The 20,086-nt window shown below is 39.5% G+C and overlaps 1 protein-coding gene across 3 annotated transcripts in view; it reads right to left on the bottom strand.

The window, feature by feature from the left end:
• Positions 1-20,086, bottom strand: part of CEP112 (centrosomal protein 112) — a 408,508-nt gene that overhangs the window by 223,964 nt on the left and 164,458 nt on the right. For all 3 annotated transcript variants that reach the window (XM_042967095.1, XM_042967096.1, XM_015535456.2), the window contains one exon: positions 6,584-6,691. In XM_042967095.1, coding sequence (XP_042823029.1) covers positions 6,584-6,691 — 108 coding nt within the window. The remainder of the gene's footprint in view (positions 1-6,583; positions 6,692-20,086) is intronic.

The following is a 20,086-nucleotide window of genomic DNA, read 5'->3' as shown; positions in this document are numbered from 1 at the left end:
GAGAAGATATAAAATATAAGACTAAAGAATGATCTGATGGGACTGCCAAAAAAATCTCCATAGTTCAGGAAATCCTAGCATGCCTGGTTTGCTGTTTGTTTCCAGCTTGAATGAGGGTTGTGCAGACAATTAGAATTGTCTTTTTGTTCCAATGGGTTATACAGGAAAGAAACAGGAAATCTTGATGAAAGCTTGGGCTTTACAGGATATTTGTGTGAGTGTTTAGCCCATGTGTTTGATGTTTTTCTCTCCACAGCTGCCCACTTTATGCCTGCACTCTGGCTGAAATATTTTAAAATACCACTTTGCTTTTTTCACTTCATTGCAGCTACTGGCATGATGTTTTCTATATGAGAGGGACTCAAAGATGAAAATCAAGTAAGGAAACTGAGGCCCCACAAGCACAAGTCGTTCATTCCCTCTGGATGTCAATTCTCATGATAAAAAGTGAGGACCGGGGCGCCTGGTGGCTCAGTCGGTTGAGCGTCCGACTTCGGCTCAGGTCACGATCTCACTGCTTGTGAGTTCGAGCCCTGCGTCGGGCTCTGTGCAGACAGCTCAGAGCCTGGAGCTGCTACAGATTCTGTGTCTCCCTCTTTCTCTGTCCGCCCCATGCTCATGCTCTGTCTCTCTCTGTCTCTCAAGAATAAATAAAACATTTAAAAAAAAATTTTTTTAAGTGAGGATTACACTAGATAAGTGCTTCTACAACTTTTCCACCGAAGTACCCCCAGCAGCAGTGAAAATGAATAGCAACCCCCCTCCGCCTTCCGGGGGGGATCTGAGGGCATAGCCTGAAGCAGCCTCTGCAAGCTGGAAGTTTCTTTGAAATGCCCTATTTTATCTTATAAATTCATGAGAACTTTGCATTTTACAAAACAGGAAAGTCTATGTTTGTTTTAATATGATGGTGCCCTCAATAGTAAAACTGCTTTGCTTTCCCACAAAATCATCAGGTGACTCGAACCTTCCAGGAAGCTTATATGGTAGCTTCACATACGCCCTGACCGTGGCTCACTCACTACCCCAGTTTGAGAAAGAAGGGCCTGGGAGATGAGCATTGACATCTCCTTCCAGTGTGAAATGCTATTAGCCATATCACTTAAGATCTCACACGTTGTAGAAAAGTCAGACAAAGTAATAGAAGAATCGTCACACTCGGACCTGAATGTCGGCAGAAGCCCTGAAATAAGGAAGTCCAGCCAGACAGGTACGTAAGTCAACGAGCCGGTGGTGTTGCCGACTCGTCTACACCTACAAGAGATCTACGTCTGTCAAGAGGTGCACAGACGGGCTGTGGTCTAATCAGGCAAAAGAACAGAAAGTCACCGAACACTGGATTTGGAAGGGACCTTAGCAGTGGGACAGCCCCCCCAAGGGCACAGGGTCCGTCCACAACACGCCCGACGGGCACTTCCACAGGCTCGGGCTGGGGAACTTACTCTCTCACGAGATACACCATTGCCCATTTGAATAATTCTTTAGGAAAGGACTATTTCAAAATGACTCAAAATATGCCTCACAGTACTACCTACACATGGCTTCAGTGTCTGCCCCCCGGAACTGCCAGGGGGGTCGGAGCGTGGCTCTGGTGCAGGTTCTGATTCTCTCATCTGTGAAGTGTGCGGGACCTCAGGTTACTTAAGAGGATGTGCTTCAGTTTCTACAGCTAGAAGATGGGAAGGACAAGTAATGGTCTCTGCCTCCCCCTCCTGTGAGGGGGGACACGGCTCAATTCACGTGGACCGTGTAGGAGAGATACGTGGCCCGGAGCAGGTGCTACCAACTGCTGGCTGTTGGGATATTACCACACAGACCAGTCCTCAGGTTTCCTGTATGACAGACCTTGACTCCAAAAATAAATAGATGTGGGGGCGCCTGGGAGGCTCAGTCCAGCTTCGGCTCAGGTCATGATCTCGTGGTTCGTGAGTTAGAGCCCCACATCGGGCCCAGAGCCTGGAGCCTGCTTCAGATTCCGTGTCTCCCTCTCTCTCTCTGCCCCTCCCCTGCTTGCACTCTGTCACAGTCCATCTCTCTCACAAAAATAAATAATAAACATTAAAAAAAAATAATAAAAAGAAACAGATCTGCTATTCTCTAATATTTCTAATATCTCTAATATTTCTTGTCTTCTCTCGGCAAATCTCCTCTGAGATGGTTCCAAGCCTTTCTATATTCTGGAGACTTTCATTTGAACATGTCTGTCTGTCGGTGTCCTACTTAAGACGTGGTGACCACAACGGACTTATTTCTTATGTGACCCGATACGTAAACAATGTGCTAGGACCATTATCCCCACCATCCCAGGCATTTTTTTCTGTCTTCCTTGCTGTCCCCACCGTTTATGCCCCTCCCTTACATTACCCCCGACCCTTGCCTCGTATTTTTTGCAGATGATTGTATCATCTAAGCATAGGATTTTATATTCAATCCCAATAAATTTAATCATCTTAATTTCAGCTGTTTAAAGCTTCAGAGAACTGATTGTCCTATCCTCCGTGTTAACTACTCCTCTGGGCTCTATGGAAGCAGGGAACTTTACCTCTTTATCATCATCCAGTGACTGACACACTCAGAAATCTCAATTCAGGTCGACACTAGTCATTCAGAGATGGCCCTTTGAACTCTCACTTAACCACATAAATGCACCAATATCTAAACCATATTTTCCCATATTGCCTTTGTGAGGGACCTTGCCAGATGGCTCAGCGAAGTCCAGTTATACTATATCTATTCCCCTTTCTTTATCTACCAGCCTGGCCCCCCTGTTCAAAGAAGGAAATGAGCTTAGTTTAATCGGCTGCATTTTTAGTGAACTTGCGCTAGCTTGCAGGGACCACAACTACATGCTTATCATTGCTTATGATAAACTTTCCCAGCAAAAATCTTAACAATTTGGAGAGGTCTGGGGGAATACTGTTCCTGTTAACAGAATTTTCTGCTGGAAAAGGTTTTAAAAAGTTGGTACATTATCACATTGGTAAATATTCTCCTAAAATCTCCTAGCTCAGATTCCTGCCTTTGTCTTTCCCTAGCAAGTTACTGCCTGGGATCTCCATTCTCAAGTCTAATAAACAGGCCTACAGATATAGGAAGAATAAAGTGGGTGAAATCACCAAGACCTGAGGGATCCTTGTGCGAGGTGTTTTTTTTTAATTTCCTGTTATGCATTTGCATACCACTTGTATCATTTATCCCTTTTTCATGAAAGTGAAATACAGAAAAATTAATGCAACAGCATGTAGTTTCTATCAATAGCATCAATTCTTTAAAAGATTAATTAATTCCTCTAATTAAGCATTTTTAAGCAAGACTATACAAAGGATAAACTTTGGTAGATTTTTAAAACGATCATTCTGAGAAAAGACTTTGAAACTTGACATTCTTTCAAATGAAGTTTATGTAAGTTTATTCGTAAACTAAAAACATGACTGTCACATTTAAAAAGACGCTATCATGATGTGGAAAGTAAGGAATGTAGAAAAAGAACCAACCGTGATTCCATCACCTAAATGATAATTGACATTATTGTTTGACTATTTCTGTCTGAGATTAACAATAATTGGGCCAGCGGGTGTAAACACTTTTTATGACTCTTGGTAGATAGCGCCAAAATCCTCTCCAAAAAGGCTACATTAATTTAAATGCCATCAGCAATATATGAAAGTACAAATTTCACTAAACTTTTGCCAACTTTAGATGGCACATCATTGTTAATTCTAATTTGCATTTTTATTAACGCCAAGGCTGTAGATGTTTCTACACTGTCGTTTATTCATTTCTTATCTCCTTCGGCCCTTTGCCAGGTCATTTATCGGGACATTAATGATTTTCTTATGATTTGTGCTAATTACTTAATTTAAATGCTAATTATTTTTATTTGTTATAAATTTATTAATTTCATAAGGGAGTCATTCTTTGCCTATCGCATTTGTTGCAAGTATTATTCCTTTTTTTAACTTAAAATAAGTTTTATTTAGTCAAATGTTAATTTTCCGTGGTGGTTTTCCTTATGCGTCCAACTTTAAAAAGCCAGAGCTCTGCGAAAACAATCACAATATAATGCAAATCAGGCGCTGAAGTCACGTGGCTATCTCTGGCTATAAATTCGTCACCTACACAATTATCATCAAAATGAAAATACAATTTTTTAAACTCTCCAAGAAAATGCTCCTACCCCTTACACTCATCCTGAAACACAACAGTTTCTGAGTCATATCTGTGTCTCTCTCCCCTGTTCCTCCACCAGTTTACTTAGAGGAAGTAACGTTTTTCTGGTTATTGTTTTTGCTTCTAATATCGCTTTCAATCCAAGAATCACCTCCATTATACTTGTAACTAGAACATGACAATATGCAACACTTACTGCCCATTCTTAATATTCTTATCTATATTTGGCTATGACCTCAGTTTCTTTCTTATCCCCACTTCCCACCCAAGTCAATTAAACAATAATGAATTCGATAATGTATTTCTATTATCGGCTCAATCACAGAAACATAATGTAACTGAGGCTGGAAGAAAAGTAACAGACAGTTTCTGCTCCCTGGTACTCCATTCTGGATTAAGAACAGCTCTAGATGGTATTTTACAAGAGCTGATTTCAGTGTAAGGAATGATGAGGTGATTAATGCCATAATGTCAGAGAAGGAAGAAATGGGCACGGGCCCAAAAGGTCACGTTCATGTAACGTTTTAGGGAAGTGCTGAAGCAGAATGGAGCAGGACAATACAGATGATGGCAATAACAAAGAAGGACCGATTTGCAAACTTCTGTCTTTGGAACTCTTTTGCCTTTACACCATTCCTGTCAAAGTAACTCAGGTATTTTTACCAACATTTTAAGATGAAAACAGCAACAACAACGTACCAACAGTCAGGTCACATGTCAGACCAGACTTTCTTTTCATGGAACTCAACTGAGTCCCTAATTGCTATCACTTCGGAGAGGGATTTGAATCCCGTAATCACAAGGGATTAATTAGTTTTTGATGCAGTACCCATTTAATAAGGAATTGAAAATACAATAATGAAAAAAATTATCGAGGTTTTCAGAATAAAAAGGTTCAAATACTATCTTTAATTTTTCTTAGTGATTAAGCTAATTAACATTTTTTCCAGATGTTAAGGAAATTAGGGAAATAAATTAGACAAATAAGTAAAAATTAATAGCCATCTTAAATATTCCAAGAATTAGCTGGACTACATTCTTAGAAAAGACACTACCCCGGATGTCCTGGTCCTAGCCAAATTCTCACCCCATCTCCTACAGCTAGAAGCTTCCTCTCTACATACATGCTGAACCAGCCTCTACTGTCATTTTTTTTTATGTTTATTTATTTTTGAGAGAGAGAGAGAGAGCAGGGGAGGGGCAGAGAGAGAGAGGGGGACAGAGGTTCCGAAGCAGGCTCTACACCGTGAGCTCAGAGCCTGAAACGGGCTTGACCTCATGAACCATGAGATCACGACCTGAGCCAAAGTCGGACGCTTAACCAACTGAGCCACCCAGGCACTCCCCCACTTTACTGTCATCTTTTGTTCCTTGAACGCTCCCAGCTGGCGCTCATCAGATCCTTGCACACACTGCTCCCTCAGTCCAGAATACTCTTCTTCCAGAGGCTTCATGGCTGGCTCAGTCCTAGTTTTCAAGATTCTGAGCACAAAGTTCCCTGCTCAGAGGGCTTCCCTGACCACCTGTCAGTGCCGGTAATCCCCTTCCCGACTCTCCCCGACGAGGCCTCTGTACACACCTCCTCGCGACTTCATAAATCACTCTTCAAAATTATCTCATCTGTTTGGTTTTGTTTGGTTTTTTATTAATGGGTTGGCTGCGCACCAAGTGGAGTGTGTATGCTCTGTGAGCAAAGGAACACTGTCGGTCCTGCTGACAGCTCCGTCCAGGGTCGGGACATGGTGGGCACCCAAAACCGCTTCTCAAATAAATGAGTGAGTCACACTTAGGCCCTGCCAGGAACAGAAGGACTCAGGAATCACAATAAATGTTTCAATTCAACATGCAGATGGATAAACTGTCGGAACAGACTTCAGCGAACAGCTAAAATTCTGTTTCTGGATTCTACCGAAACAGATCTTATTTTAAATGACTCCCATACACTGGTAACAACATTCTTAGTAAAATTTTCACTGGGCAGGGATTTTATGATATAATGATATTTTTTTTAGAATTTTATTTTTGGGGCGCCTGGGTGGCTAAGTCGGTTAGGTGTCCAACTCTGGATTTTGGCTCAGGTCATGATTTCACGGTTTGTGAGTTTCAGCCCTGCTTTGATTGGCCTCTGCACTGACAGTATGGAGCCTGCTTGGAATCCTCTCTCTCCTTCCCTCTCTGCCCTTACCTCCCTCTCTCTCTCTCTCTCAAAATAAATAAATAAACTTAAAAATTTTTTTTATTTTTAAGTAGTCTCTATTCCCAATGTGGGGCTCATACTCACGACCCCGAGATCCAAGAGTTACACACTCCACTGACTGAGCCAGCCAGGTGTCCGTGATATAATGAGATTTTTAAAAGAGAGATTGCACATGCATTTAAAAATTCAAAGGCATCATCAAAATGAAAGACCAACCTGCTGTTCATATCGCTGTTTGACGTCCTCCAGCTGCCATAGAAACTCCTTTGACTGTTTCTCGCGAAGAGACTTGGATCTGGTTAGATCTGCTTCTACTTTTTCCATCTATAAGATTTAAAAATCAAATGTATTTTTTAAACAAAAAACTAATTACATTCCATGTTTTTATAATTTGCCCATTCATTAAAATGGCAGATTTTAAACACCCCCTACCAATCATAATACTGAATTTAAAGATGGTAAGATTATGAAAGGTCTATCCATTTATTACTCATATTTAATAGGTTAAGTCAGGGAAATTAGCATTGATATATAATTAACTAAATTCTAATTCTATAGTAACATTGTAATGCGAATATAATTTTGAACATTCAAATACTTACTCAACAAGATTTTTTAAGGCCTAGATGTGTGCTGAATGGGAGAAAATATCTGCAAACCATACATCTGATAAGGGATTTGTATCAAGAATAAAGATTGCTCATGGCTCAGTAAGAAGTGGACAATTTTACTCAATTTTAAAATAGGCAGGGGTGTCTGGGTGGCTCAGTCGGTTATGCTTCCCACTTCGGCTCAGGTCATGATCTCGCGGTTTGTGAGTTCGAGCCCTGCATCGGGCTCTGTGCTGACAGCTCAGAGCCTGGAGCCTGCTTTGGATTCTGTGTCTCCCTCCCCTGCTCACACTCTGTCTCTTTTGCTCTCAAAAATTAAAAAAACGTTAAAAAAAATTTTTTTAATGGGCAAAGGAACTGAAAAGACATTTCTCCAAAGAAGATATACAATGGGCCAACAAGCACATGAGAAGATGTTCGACATCACTGTAATTAGGCGATTTCAAATTAAAACACTAATGACGTACCACTTGACGCCCACTAGGACGGTCCGAATCAAAAGACAGCTAATAGCAAGAGCTGGTGAAGATGTGGAGAAACCCTGCTGGTAGGAAGGCCAGTGGAAGATAGTTTGGTAGTTCCTCAAAAGGTTAAACATACTTACCACATGTTCCAGGAAGTCCACTCCTGGGTGAGAAATTAAAACACGCACCCACACGAAAACTTGCAGATAAATATTCATAGCAGCATTACTCCTAATAGCCCAAAAGAGGAGATAACCCAGATGTTCATCAATTGATGAATGGATAAACAAAGTGTTGTATATCCACCCAGAGGGGTATCGTTCAATCATGAAAAGGAATGAAATACTAACACACGTTAACACGGATGAACCTTGAAAATGCTACGCTAAGTGAAAGGAGGCAGTCACGAAAGACTATGTTTTATATGATCCTGTTTCTACTGAATATCTAGAAGGCATAGAAAGTAGATTACTGGTTGCCTGGAGTGAGAGGGGCTGGAGTGTGGGTTGCTGACTGCTAAAGGGTAACAGATTTCTTTGAGGGGCAATGGAAACTTAAAATTGATTGTGGGGATGGTTACGGAAGGTTGAATATAATAAAAACCATTAAATTGGACACTTACAATGAATTAATTGCTGGTATGTGAATTGTATCTTAATAAAGCTGTTATTATAAAAAAAAAATTTTAAAGCCAAACACAACACCACATTCCATGAGGCCTCATGTGATCCAATCCCAGGTACCCCTCTCAATTCACCTCTACCACTCTATACCCCCCCCCCCCCCCACTGCAGCCCACCTGCCTCCTTGCTGGGTGGACGACATGCCAGAGATGCTCTCGCCTTGGTGTCTGGAAGCTTCTCCTCAGATATTCACATGACTTCTTTCTCAAAGTCTTAAGTTTCTGCTTAAATGTTATCTTGGTACTGAAGTCTCCCTGACCACCCTATTTTAAATTGCAGCCTTGCCCCCCCGCCCTCCCAGTCTCCCTTTCCTTGTTTTACTGTTCCTTTTTACCATAGAACATATAACCTTCAAGTACCCTACGCAATTGACTTCTTCATCTAGGGCTCATTTTAAGATCTGCCTTGCCCACCGTAATGCAACCCCGCATTCACTCATGTATCCCAACAATTTGGCACACTGCCTGGTGCATCTAGGGACTCCGTAAATACCAATCAAATGAAAAAAAAAAAAAAAAAACCACCACCAAACAAACAAAAAAACCCAAGACAGACCAAGTATATGCAGCTAGGTTTGAGATTTGCTGAATAAACAATTTTCAACATTTAATAGCGCCAGGTTCTCTGTAACAAATACAAAATCACGTTGGATCTGATGCTTTCTAGCACATACAAAATTAGAGATGATGTATTATTATCCTTGCTCTTGCCAGATGGTCGCTCATAGGTGGCAAGAAAGAAAAATTCTTACGTTTGGTAATGAAAAATCTCTCCACATCGATAACATGAAAATGGCAACTTATATTCATAGTGCAGTTTTTCATGTCTTTTTTTAATGTTTATTTCTGAGAGAGAGAGAGAGAGAAAGAGAGAGAGAGAGACAGCGCACACACAAGTGGGGGAGGGGCAGAAAGAGAGGGAGACATAGAATCCGAAGCAGGCTCCAGGCTCTGAGCTGTCAGCACAGAGCCCCATGCGGGGCTCGAAGTCACCAACTGTGAGATCACGACCTGAGCCAAAGTTGGAAGCTTAACTGACTGAGCCACCCAGGTGCCCCTCATTTGTCTTTCTTTCCCTGGCTTAGTTTTTCCTCAGAAGATATTTTTTTTCTGAGACAATCGTCAGTTAGTGTGACAATCATCCTATCACTGGCTACTCTTACTTATTATTCTCACTTATTATTCTGCTTATTATTACTTATTATTCTGCTTCACTGGTAGGTTGAGATATTTCTTTTTTTTTCAGCTTGTACACCATGCTCTCTTTCAGGTTACCTTTTGGTAATTGCTAGGATTAGACAAAACATGAATACTGGGGAAGATGAACCCTAAGAATGCTTCCTTCCCAGTTCAAGTGCATTTATTCAGACATGATCATTAAACCTTAATTCTCTAGGGGCAAAAATGTTCGCTGAAGAGCAGCCAGTTTCACTGGACGAGAACAAAATGCATATGGCCGCTCACGACCGCTACCCAACAGTACAGTGCAGTTTCTGTTTCTCACAGTGAAGTCTGGAGTATCTACATAACGGCACGAGATTTAGCCTAAGGATTTCTCTGTGCAACCCTAATAACACTGAGTCATCTGCTTCCAAGTTCAACGATCGGTGTTCTAAGGCTATTGATCTACAGGTAGTCAGTATTGTGGCCAACAATAAATTCATTAAGGAATTACTGAAGGAGACACATTCAAGCCTTCCGTACTAAGAGCTTTCTTTCGTCTCTGACTCAAGATGTGGGTGTCAAGGCTCTCTCTCCTTCAATGCTTTTCACAGTAGACCTCACACAGAAAGCTCCTTAATTTGTCCCGAGCAGTCGGGCACTCCCTCTACTCTAGTATCATTGGCCTTTCCAAACTCTGGTATCATTGGCATTTCCCAAACAAGCCAAGTCTGTTCTTGATTCTTTAGACTTTTGCTCGTTGCACTATCCGGAAAGTCCCTTCATTTGTTTCCTCATCCAAAGGGATCATCTTCAAGGCTGACTCAAGTCTTCTCTCCTCTCTGAGGTGTTCTTTTTTTTTTTTTTTTTAATGTTTATTTATTTTTGACGAAGAGAGAGACAGAGCACAAGCAGGGAAGGAGCAGAGAGAGAGGGAGACAGAATCCAAGAAGGCTCCAGGCTCCGAGCGGTCAGCACAGAGCCCGAAGCGGGGCTCGAACTCACGAACCGTGAAATCATGACCTGAGCCGAAGTGGGACACTTAACCAAGTGAGCCATCCAGGCGCCCCTGAGGTGTTCTTTAATCCCACCAACCGACATTAATGCCTTCCTTCTCTCAATGCTCAAGGATCTATTTTCATAGGACACTCTGTTTTTCTCTGTAATGTGGAAGTGTTTCAAATGTGTGAACTTTGTTCATCTAGATCATGAGCCAGCAAATAGAAGGAAATATGATTTATAATTCTCTTCTATCTTAATTATTAATTTATCAGCATGGTGCGCAGAATAAATATGCATTAAATCCTTAGGGATGTGCCTGGGTGGCTCAGTCGGTTGAGCGTCCGACTTCGGCTCAGGTCATGATCTCACGGTTCGTGAGTTCGAGCCCCGCGTCGGGCTCTGTGCTGACAGCTCGGAGCCTGGAGCCTGCTTCGGATTCTGGGTCTCCCTCTCTCTGACCCTCTCTTGCTCACGCTCTGTCTCTCTCTCAAAAATAAATAAAACATTAAAAACAATTTTTTTAATCCTTAAGGATGAATAAAATGATTGGCAAAAGCAAAGGGGAAAGAAAAAAGAGAAGGTAAACCAAGGAGGGAAGACCTGTTTTATTTAGTAATTTTAAGACAGATCTTCATATGAAATTGATCTTAGGTTCCTATTTTACTTGGGTACAGATTGAATATTAAGGTAAATAATAAGTATTTTAAAATTTTGAATATTCAGAATTTGAAATAAAAACTAAGCTTTATGTACTCAAAGTTTCTAAAAAAAAACCCAGAATATCTTCAAGAAAAAAAAACAGAAGTATCTTCTAAAATCAAAACAGAAAACAATTTAAAGCACATAAAAAGACCTCTTATACCTAAATGGTAAGACACATTCAAAGTAAATAATAACTAATACAAGAAAACGAAACACATGTCATTTTAGATTATACTGACCGAAAATGCAAGGCCCCACTCCATTTTCCTTCAACAATTTAACAAAAAAATAAAAAAAGTCTTGTAAAATACTTAGCTTGTATAAAAACACAGTGTTCTCGGTTGCCATAGATACAAAAGATTCTGCTTCCTCATACATCATTCCCCATTCCGTTCAAGCGTCAGAAAAATAACAACAACAACACTCCTTTATTGTGTAACTCTGGCTTCAAAAAACCTAACAGTAAAACTTGGTGGTCAAATTAGGAGCAAAAAGGGTCTGGGTGCATTTCTGTGAACGTTTAGTGTTTAAAGAAGGAAGGAGAGGTTTAAAAAGGAGTGGGGGTTGTGTTTTCCTTGTATGGTGCCTCAGGCATTCATTACTTCAGCTACATGTAAGAGAAAACCCAAGTAACCATGCATAGCTTAAACAACATAGGCCCTTTATGTTTTCCTGTGCCACAAGTTCAGAAAGAGGCTGTTACATTGGCAGTTCAAAGATGTCAGGGTTAAGGACTCTGCAATTCAACCTGCCCCTAATAGTTGCAAAATGGCTTCTGCAGCTCTGAACATCTGGGAAGGGAAGGGCAAAGGGTCCGTGTTGGCGGAGCTGAATGCCCTGTTCAGGAGCGTTCCTGCAAGTTCTTGTCAATAGCAAATTAACTATGCTGTTTGCGTCTCATTCACTGGAGCTGCATTAAAAGGTAAGCTCCATCCTCAAGGTGAGAGACTGCAGTTTGAAAACTGTGCCTAAGGCCACCTTAAATCAAATCAGGGCTCCATGAGTAAGAAAGCAGGAATGGACGTTTGGCAGTCACTGTCAAACAGGGTCGTAAGTTATCGCTCTTTCTCTAGTATTCTTGTGTTATTATATTGAGTAATTCAACATGAACAATTCACACTACAATAAGCATACATTTGTATAGAAATATACAGTTCAAAATATATTTCTGTATTTAATACATATGCAGATAAACTATGAAAAACTGTTCTTCAAGTATGTTCAGATCGATCGATTGATCGATTGATCGATCAAGACAGGCAGGCAGATAGATATAAATGGGAGGAAAGACAGATCGTTATATGTGTGCTTGGCTAAAGACTCAGTGGGAACTAATATACTTAACAGGGAAAACCAATCAACACATTAATTGATTATATCTATAGTTCTTTTGTGAGCAATAACCATAAATTGATATAAAACATAATATTTCTGGTATCTGTCCTTAATGGTTGATGAGAATTCTGAATCTGTTCTGGATATGAATTTTTGGTTCAATATCTGAATTACAAATGTCTTCTCCCACTCTGAGGTTGCCTTTCCATTTTCTACTGGTCTCTTTTAATAAACAAAAGGTTTTTTTGGTTTTGTTTTTGTTTTATTTTAGTGAGGTTAAATTTGACAATATTTGGGGTTTTGTTTTTCATGCCTTTTCGTTTCCTATTTAGAAAATCTTTACCTGGTTCCAACTATCAAAATTTTCTACATTTTCTTCTGAAAGTTTTATTGTTTTACCTATCACTTGTACATCTATAATCCTGGAATTGATTTTGTGAATGGGGCAAAGTAAGAGACGAGATTCTTTTTTTTTTTTCCCTCCACATGGCTATCCAGTTGACACTGTGGCATTTATTGAAATGATCATTCTTTCCCTGCTGCAGCTGCAATCCTTCCTTTGACATGAATCGCATTGATCACGGACGTGTGAGTCTACTTCGGGCTCTCTTTCTTCTGTAACACTGATCGTCCTTGTGCCCAAATCATGCTGTATTAATTCCGTAGCTGAATATTAGCTTCAATATCTGGTCATATAAGTTCTCCAGTTGTGCTTTTCTTCCAGATTGCCAGAGCAAGTATCAGCCCTTTGCATTTTCAAATCAGCTGTCAGTTTCTCTCACTTCCTTTCACCTCACCAAAAAGAAACAAAAAACAACTACTACTAACATTTTGATTTTTAGAGAACTGTGTTGCTTTTATAGATTAATGTGGGGAGAACTGACATGTTTATAACATCGAGTCTTTGAATCCCCCAATTTCTTTAGGTATTCTTGATTTCTTTTGATCATGTTTGCCAGTTTTTATATATTTTTTTTTAATTTGAGAGAGAAAGAGAGAGTGTGTGCGAGTGGGGAAAGGAGTAGAGGGAGAAAGAGAGAGAATCTTAAGCAGGTTCCATGCTGAGTGCGGAGCCCGACGCAGGGCTCAATCCCACGACCCTGGGATCATGACCCGAGCCGTAATCAAGACTAAGGCCCTCAATCGACTGAGCCAACAGGTGCCCCAATATTTTCCAGTTTTTAAACAGAGGCCTTGCCATTTTTTGTTAGATTTATTTTTAGGTCCGTGAAGCTTTTTCGTACAATGACATCTTTTTCAAAGTTTATTTTCTATTTGTTGTATGCTGATATATGGAACTAAAACTTAATTGTCTATCTGACCTTATACTTAAAGACTTTACTAAATCCATTACCAGTGACGTCTAAACAAGTAAGTATTTGAGAAATTTGTAGTTACACAAAGATTCCATAATTGCAGGTAATTGCATAACTCACTGGGGAGCTCAGCTGTTTCTTCTCCGTGTTCTCTTACTGACCTATTTATCCCACCAACTATACCACTTACTAAATCACACGCTTCTATGCATCGGTCTATCACACAAGCCATACACAAGTCTTAATAATCCCTGAACTCCCAGAATCAGTAACAATGGCTGGTGTAGGGCAAGTATTCATGCATTTTTTTATAAATGAATGAAAGAAGTCAAGTCTATTGAATCCTTGGCCAGTAAATCAATAAAATAATTGAAGTATTAAAAATAATAATGTTACTATTTCACAATTAATAACCCTTCGAATCAGTCAAACACAGAAAAAACAATGACATATTTTCTTTTCCAATGTCCTCAGTAGATTTTTTTGGCTTATCTTCCTTCTGTGAAAGAGATTAGTCATTGATAAATATTACAAGGAAAAAGCTTCACTTACTCCTCTAACAGTAAGCATTTAAAGATAAAAGGTAAAATTTCTTTTATTTGTTTTGCTGTTGTTTAGTTTTGCTTTTCAAAGCCAAAGACTTATACATATTCTCTGCATGTTGCCATTTGGAATTAATTACCACAGTAGGCTCTATGGAAACATTTAAATATAATTCTAGAATTTTACTTCTGCTGCTTAATCTCATTCAGACACAAAATTCCAAATGGTAAAAGGGTGGAGAGACTTCTCCATTATCATCAAAAAGTAACTGAGGGAAAATGCTTCTATTTATGTTGGATCTTTTACTATCTTAAAACTGGTCTAAAAAAACTTATTTAAAATTACATGAATCAGCATGACCCTTAACGGACAAGAGGACAAAGGTGTAAGTCACAGTAAATGGTTTGTATGATTCTTTCTTTCTCTGTCTGTTTGTTATCCATTGACACTTAAGGACACAAATATATCCAGATGGCATTCTTTCTTCCTTGTAACTTGAGAATTTTTTTCAGCCATTCAACGGCAATAATAGGACGATGAAATGAATTTGCAACCTCTAAGAATATAAGAAACTGCTAACCAGTTTCAATTGTACAAGGAGCCAGAGGCAACCTCACTAGTCAACAGCAATGTTTCAGAATTGTGCTTTCATGGCAAGCCAGTGGGTTCTCCGAAGTCCAAAGCTAACATCATGTAGCTGATGACTATAAAGAAAAAAGGAATAGAATTTAAAGCCAGATATTTAGCAGCAAATACCCTTTAATGGGGACATATTTTCAAGGAGAGAGAAATTATCTAGAAGTCAAGTGGCTAGCAGAAGCCCCAAGAGGAACGAGTTAGCCAACATCCATGCAATCATTTTACCAGACGAAAAAATGTCACTTTAGAATGACTGCCAGTACTTCTAAAAACTTAGCTGTCTTTTCAGTCATTTATGTGTTTCACAGAGAATGGGTAAATATAGAACACTATTGCTTTTAAAGATATGATTATGTACACACATATACAGAAAATTCTAGAACAGGAGTATGTTGTCACCATTAAAATGTGTATATTTTATACAACTAATTGCTGACAGCTAACACTTTAATGGGTTTCACTATGGAGTAAAAATTAGGTTATTGAAGCAATCTTAAATGAGATCAAAAGTTCTTCAAAGTGAAAGAAACAGTGTGAAGCAATTTTTTAAAAAACTTTCTCCTGTTCCATTTTCTCTCATGGGCCTCATTTTTGAAATAGCAATTCACTTTCAAAAACAAACTCAAAGCTTTTCTTTTTTTTAATTCAAATTCCCATTGTCTGCTATCTGCAGCAGTTTCCAAATGGAAAAAGATGCCCTGAGCTCTGCTGGCTTTTACACAAAAGATTTTAGTAAGAAGAGAAAAGAGCAGTTCAAAACAATAACAGAAAAGAAAGACTAGTGAAAATATAGACTATGGAACAATTGTGAAAACATGATGATTCTCCAAATAATGAATCTGCTGAATGATTTTTTTAGAATTTGAGCTAGATCAGATGCACACTTTTTAATCAACTGAAAATATGGAATAGAAGACTTCTAATTTACCATGTTTTGTCATATATATTTTATTTAGCATTTGGGTTTTTTAATGTTTATTTATTTACTTAGTTTGAGAGAAAGAGAGACAGAGAGAGAGAGAGAGAGAGAGAGAGAGAGAGCGCGCGCTCAGGCAGGGGAGGGGCACAGAGAGGGAGAGAGAGAATCCCAAGCAGTCTCTCAGCTGGTAACACAGAGCCTGAAGCAGGGCTCGATCTCACAAACTGTGAGATCATGACCTGAGCTGAGATCAAGAGTTAGACACTCAACCAACAGGGCCACTCTGGTGCCCCTTTACTTGGCATTTGTTGAAATTTGCCATGTAAGAATTATTTGATCTGTGAACGAGCCTAGCTCTTCAGATTCTGTTACAAATGTTGTTGTTATTATACTCACACCAAAGGTGCTTTCTCTAGTTCAGAAACTCAACTGCACCTGGCAAAGCTATATATGATGGAAACCACTGAAGAATATTTCTTCCACAGAAGACAATCAAAAGAATTTCCTGTTCGTCGGTTGCCATCACTGTTATTTTTCAAGGAGCCTAAACTGAGCACCAATGGGCAAATCAGACCTGGTGAGGACTACTCACAAAGACAGGACACGGGACTAGGATATGTGGAGGAAGAAAAGAATCTCAGGGGCATGACCCCAGTAGGCTCCTTCATGGGATCATTTAACCAGTCCACAGAGATGGATGTGATACCTAGAAGATAGAAACACATTAACTCAACATCCAGAAGTGGGAGAGTCAAATGTGTCTGGCAGGACTGGTGAAGTAAAACAGCAGACAGACCATGAACCAGGCACATAACAGAACAGTCAGACATATGAGGGAAGAACAATTAAGGGTGGTTCCAGAATCAGTTCCATGAATACTATCGTCCATCCCTGGCTTTCCTTATTTTATGGCAGTCTTACATTGTGGCTAGATAGGGTTCTTTTTTTTTTTTTTTTAATGGTTGTTTTGTTGTTTTTTTTTAATCATTTATTTATTTTGAGAGAGAGAGAGAGAGCATGAGTAGGGGAGGGGAAGAGAGAGCAGGAGAGAGAGAATCCCAAGCAGGCTCCATGCTGTCAGCACAGAGCCTGACACAGGGCTTCGATCCCTCTATCTCACAAGCCATGAGATCATAACCGGAGCCGAAATCAAGAGTTGGACACTTAACCAAATGAGCTAACCAGGCGCCCCCGTTGCTAGGTAGGGTTCTTAATTTAATGGTTCCCGAGATGACTTTGTCTCCAGGGCTTTCAGTTCTGCCACAAAACTCTGAGACTTCTTTTTCATCTTAAAAAATATATGTATCAATTTGAAAACATTCTCATTACTCTGGATTAAATTGTTTTCTTAATTTCATTTGCAGATGTTTCATTGCTAGTGTATAGAAGTATGGCTAAATTTTGTATATTGACCTCATATCCTGAAAATTTATTTAAATCATTTATTAGTTCTTGTCTTTTTTTAATGGATTTTGACCATACGGAATGATTGTGTCATCATACTTCCTTTCCAACTTTTATTCTTTCTTTCCCTTTTCTTTCTTTCTCTCTCTCTCTTTTTCCTTCCGTTTCCTTACCTCCCCTTCCCTTCCCTTTCCTTTCCTTTTTCTTTCCCCTTTGTGTGCTGGCTAGAATCTCCAATACAATGTCGAATGGAAGTGGCAAAAGCAGGCATGGTTTCCTTGTTCTTAGGAGGAAAAGCACTAAGCCTTCCAACATGAAGTATACAAGTCATAGAGTTTTCATAAATGACCTTTATTAGGTTAAGTACGTTTGCTTCTGGTCTTAATTTGCCAAGTATTTTTTTAAAATCATGAATGATATTGAACAAACTTTTTCAAATGCTTTTTCTGCCTCTACTGAGATGATCATGTTGTTTTCTCCTTTCTTAACATGTGGCATGACACCAATTAATTTTCAAATGTTAACACCACCTGGGATTCCTGGAATAAATCCCACTTGGTTGTGATGTATAATCATTTTTATATGTTTCTAGATTCCATTTACTAAAATAGCATTAAAGATTTTTGTGTCTGTATTCATGACAGATTTATTTTGTAGTTTCCTTACAGTGTCTTTGGCTTTGATATCAGAGTAATCCTGGCTTTATAGAATGAACTGGAAAGTGTGCCTTCCTCCTCAATTTTCTGAAAGTGTTCAAAGAACTCAAAATTATTTTTTCCTTAATATTTGATGGAAATCACCAGTGAAGCCACCTGGTGGTCCTGGGCTTTTCTTTGTGAAAAGATTTTTAATTGTAAATTAAATATCTTTATTATTGCACAATTCAGATTTTCTATCTCTTCTTGAGACAGTTTTAGTAATTTGGGTCTTTGGGTCTTTCTATGAATTTGTCCATTTCACCTGAGTTTTGTAATTTGTTGGCGTAAGTTTATAAAATATCACCTTGTAGTTCTTTCATTTTCTATAGGATCAGTAATGGTGTCCTCTCCTCTTTTATTCCCAACCTTGCTAATTGGCTTCTTCTCACTTTTTTTCCCATTAGCCATGCTAAAGATTTGTCAGTTTCGTTGATCTTTTCAAAAAACCAACTTTCGGCATCATGAATTTTCTCCCCCCTCCCCCCCTTTTTTTTTTTTGCTTTCTACTTCTTTGTTTTCTGCAAAAATATAAAGATATTTTCTATTGCCTTTCTTCTGCTTGCTCAGGTAGAAGCTTTTCTTTTTCTGGTTTCTTTCTTCTTCTTCTTTTTTTTTTTTTTAACATTATTTGTTTTATTTTGAGAGAGAGAGCATGTGTGAGCAGGGGAGGAGCAGAGAGAGAGGAGAGAGAGGATCCCAGGCAGGCTCCGCACTGTCAGCACAGAGCCCCATGCAGGGCTTGATCTCAAGAACTGCGATATCATAACCTGAGCTGAAATCGAGAGTCAGACACAACCAACTGAGCCATTCAGGTGCCCCCTCTTTTTCTGGTTTCTTAAGATGAAGTTTAGGCTACTGATTTGAGAACTTTCTTTTGGGGTATAGACGTTTAAAGCTATAAACTTTTCTCTAAGTACTGCTTTAGCTGCATTCCATAAATTTTGATATGCCCATGTTTTTGTTTTAATTCAGTTCAAAATATTTCCTCATTTTCCTTGTAATATCTTCGTTGACCCATGAGTTGTTTATGTTACTTAATCTCGAAATATGTGGGGACTTCCCAGATTTCTTATTGTTGTTTATTTCTAATTTATTATCACTGAACACATTTTGCATGACTTTAATCCTTTTAAATTTATTGAGAATTGTTTTGTGTCCAAGCATATGGTCTACCCTGGGGAATGTCCCACGAGTGCCTGCATGGAGTGATTACTGGGTGGAGTGATTTAAATACCACCCAAATCTCAGACTCCCTCCTGACTGGCACAATCAAAACAGACCCAAAGCAGCAGAGCAAAGGCTTTGGAACTTCATTGAAACTGAAACCCGCCCACAGAAGAAGAGACAGGACTTTTGCTCTGAAACAAACTAGGTTGGTAATCTGCCAAAACGAGAACCTCAAGATCATCTGGGAAATTCCAACCTTACTCAGAGAGTATACTAATGAAAACTTGACGAGCATCTTGAGACTCATCCATGTTGTCGTAAGCATCAGTAATTCATTCCTTTATATTGCTGAGTAGTATTCGGTTGTATATACTGCATGTTGATTGTTCTTTCAACTTCAGAGGAACATTTGGGCTGTTCAAAGTTAGAGGCTTTTGTGAATAAAACCGCTGTCAACATTTGTGTGCAAGACTTTGTCTGGATATGTCTTCATTTCTCTCGGTTAAGCACACAGAATGGAATGAGCGACAGATGGCCACTGAACGTTTAACGTTTCAAGAAATTGGCACTTTTCGCACCGGCAGTATGTGACAGCTCCATCTGATAGCATCTTCACCAACATTCAGCATTATCAACCAATCTTTACAGTTTGTTTTTTAAATGTTTATTTATTTTTGAGAGAGAGAGAGAGAGAGAGAGAGAGACAGTGTGAGCCAGGGAAGGGCAGAGAGAGAGGGAGACACAGCATCCGAAGCAGGCTCCAGGCTCCGAGCTGTGAGCACAGGGCCCGATGTGGGGCTCGAACCCACGAACCGTGAGATCATGACCTGAGCCGAAGTCGGACGCTTAACCGACTGAGCCACCCGGGCGCCCCTGCAATCTTTATAATTTTAACCATTCTCATGAGCATGTATAGTGGCATTTCATTTGATTTTAATTTCCCTGATGAATAATGACCTATTGAACATCTTTTCGTGGGCTGATTAGTCATTTGTATATCTTCTTCTGTGAGGTGTCCAAAATTTTGCCTATTTTTAACTGGGTTGTTTGTCTTCTAATTACTGAGCTGTAAGGTT

The sequence above is a fragment of the Panthera tigris genome, chromosome E1 (assembly GCF_018350195.1).
Source record: "Panthera tigris isolate Pti1 chromosome E1, P.tigris_Pti1_mat1.1, whole genome shotgun sequence".
In the NCBI taxonomy this organism is placed as follows: Eukaryota; Metazoa; Chordata; class Mammalia; order Carnivora; family Felidae; genus Panthera; species Panthera tigris.
This window is presented reverse-complemented; position numbering and strand designations above follow the sequence as displayed.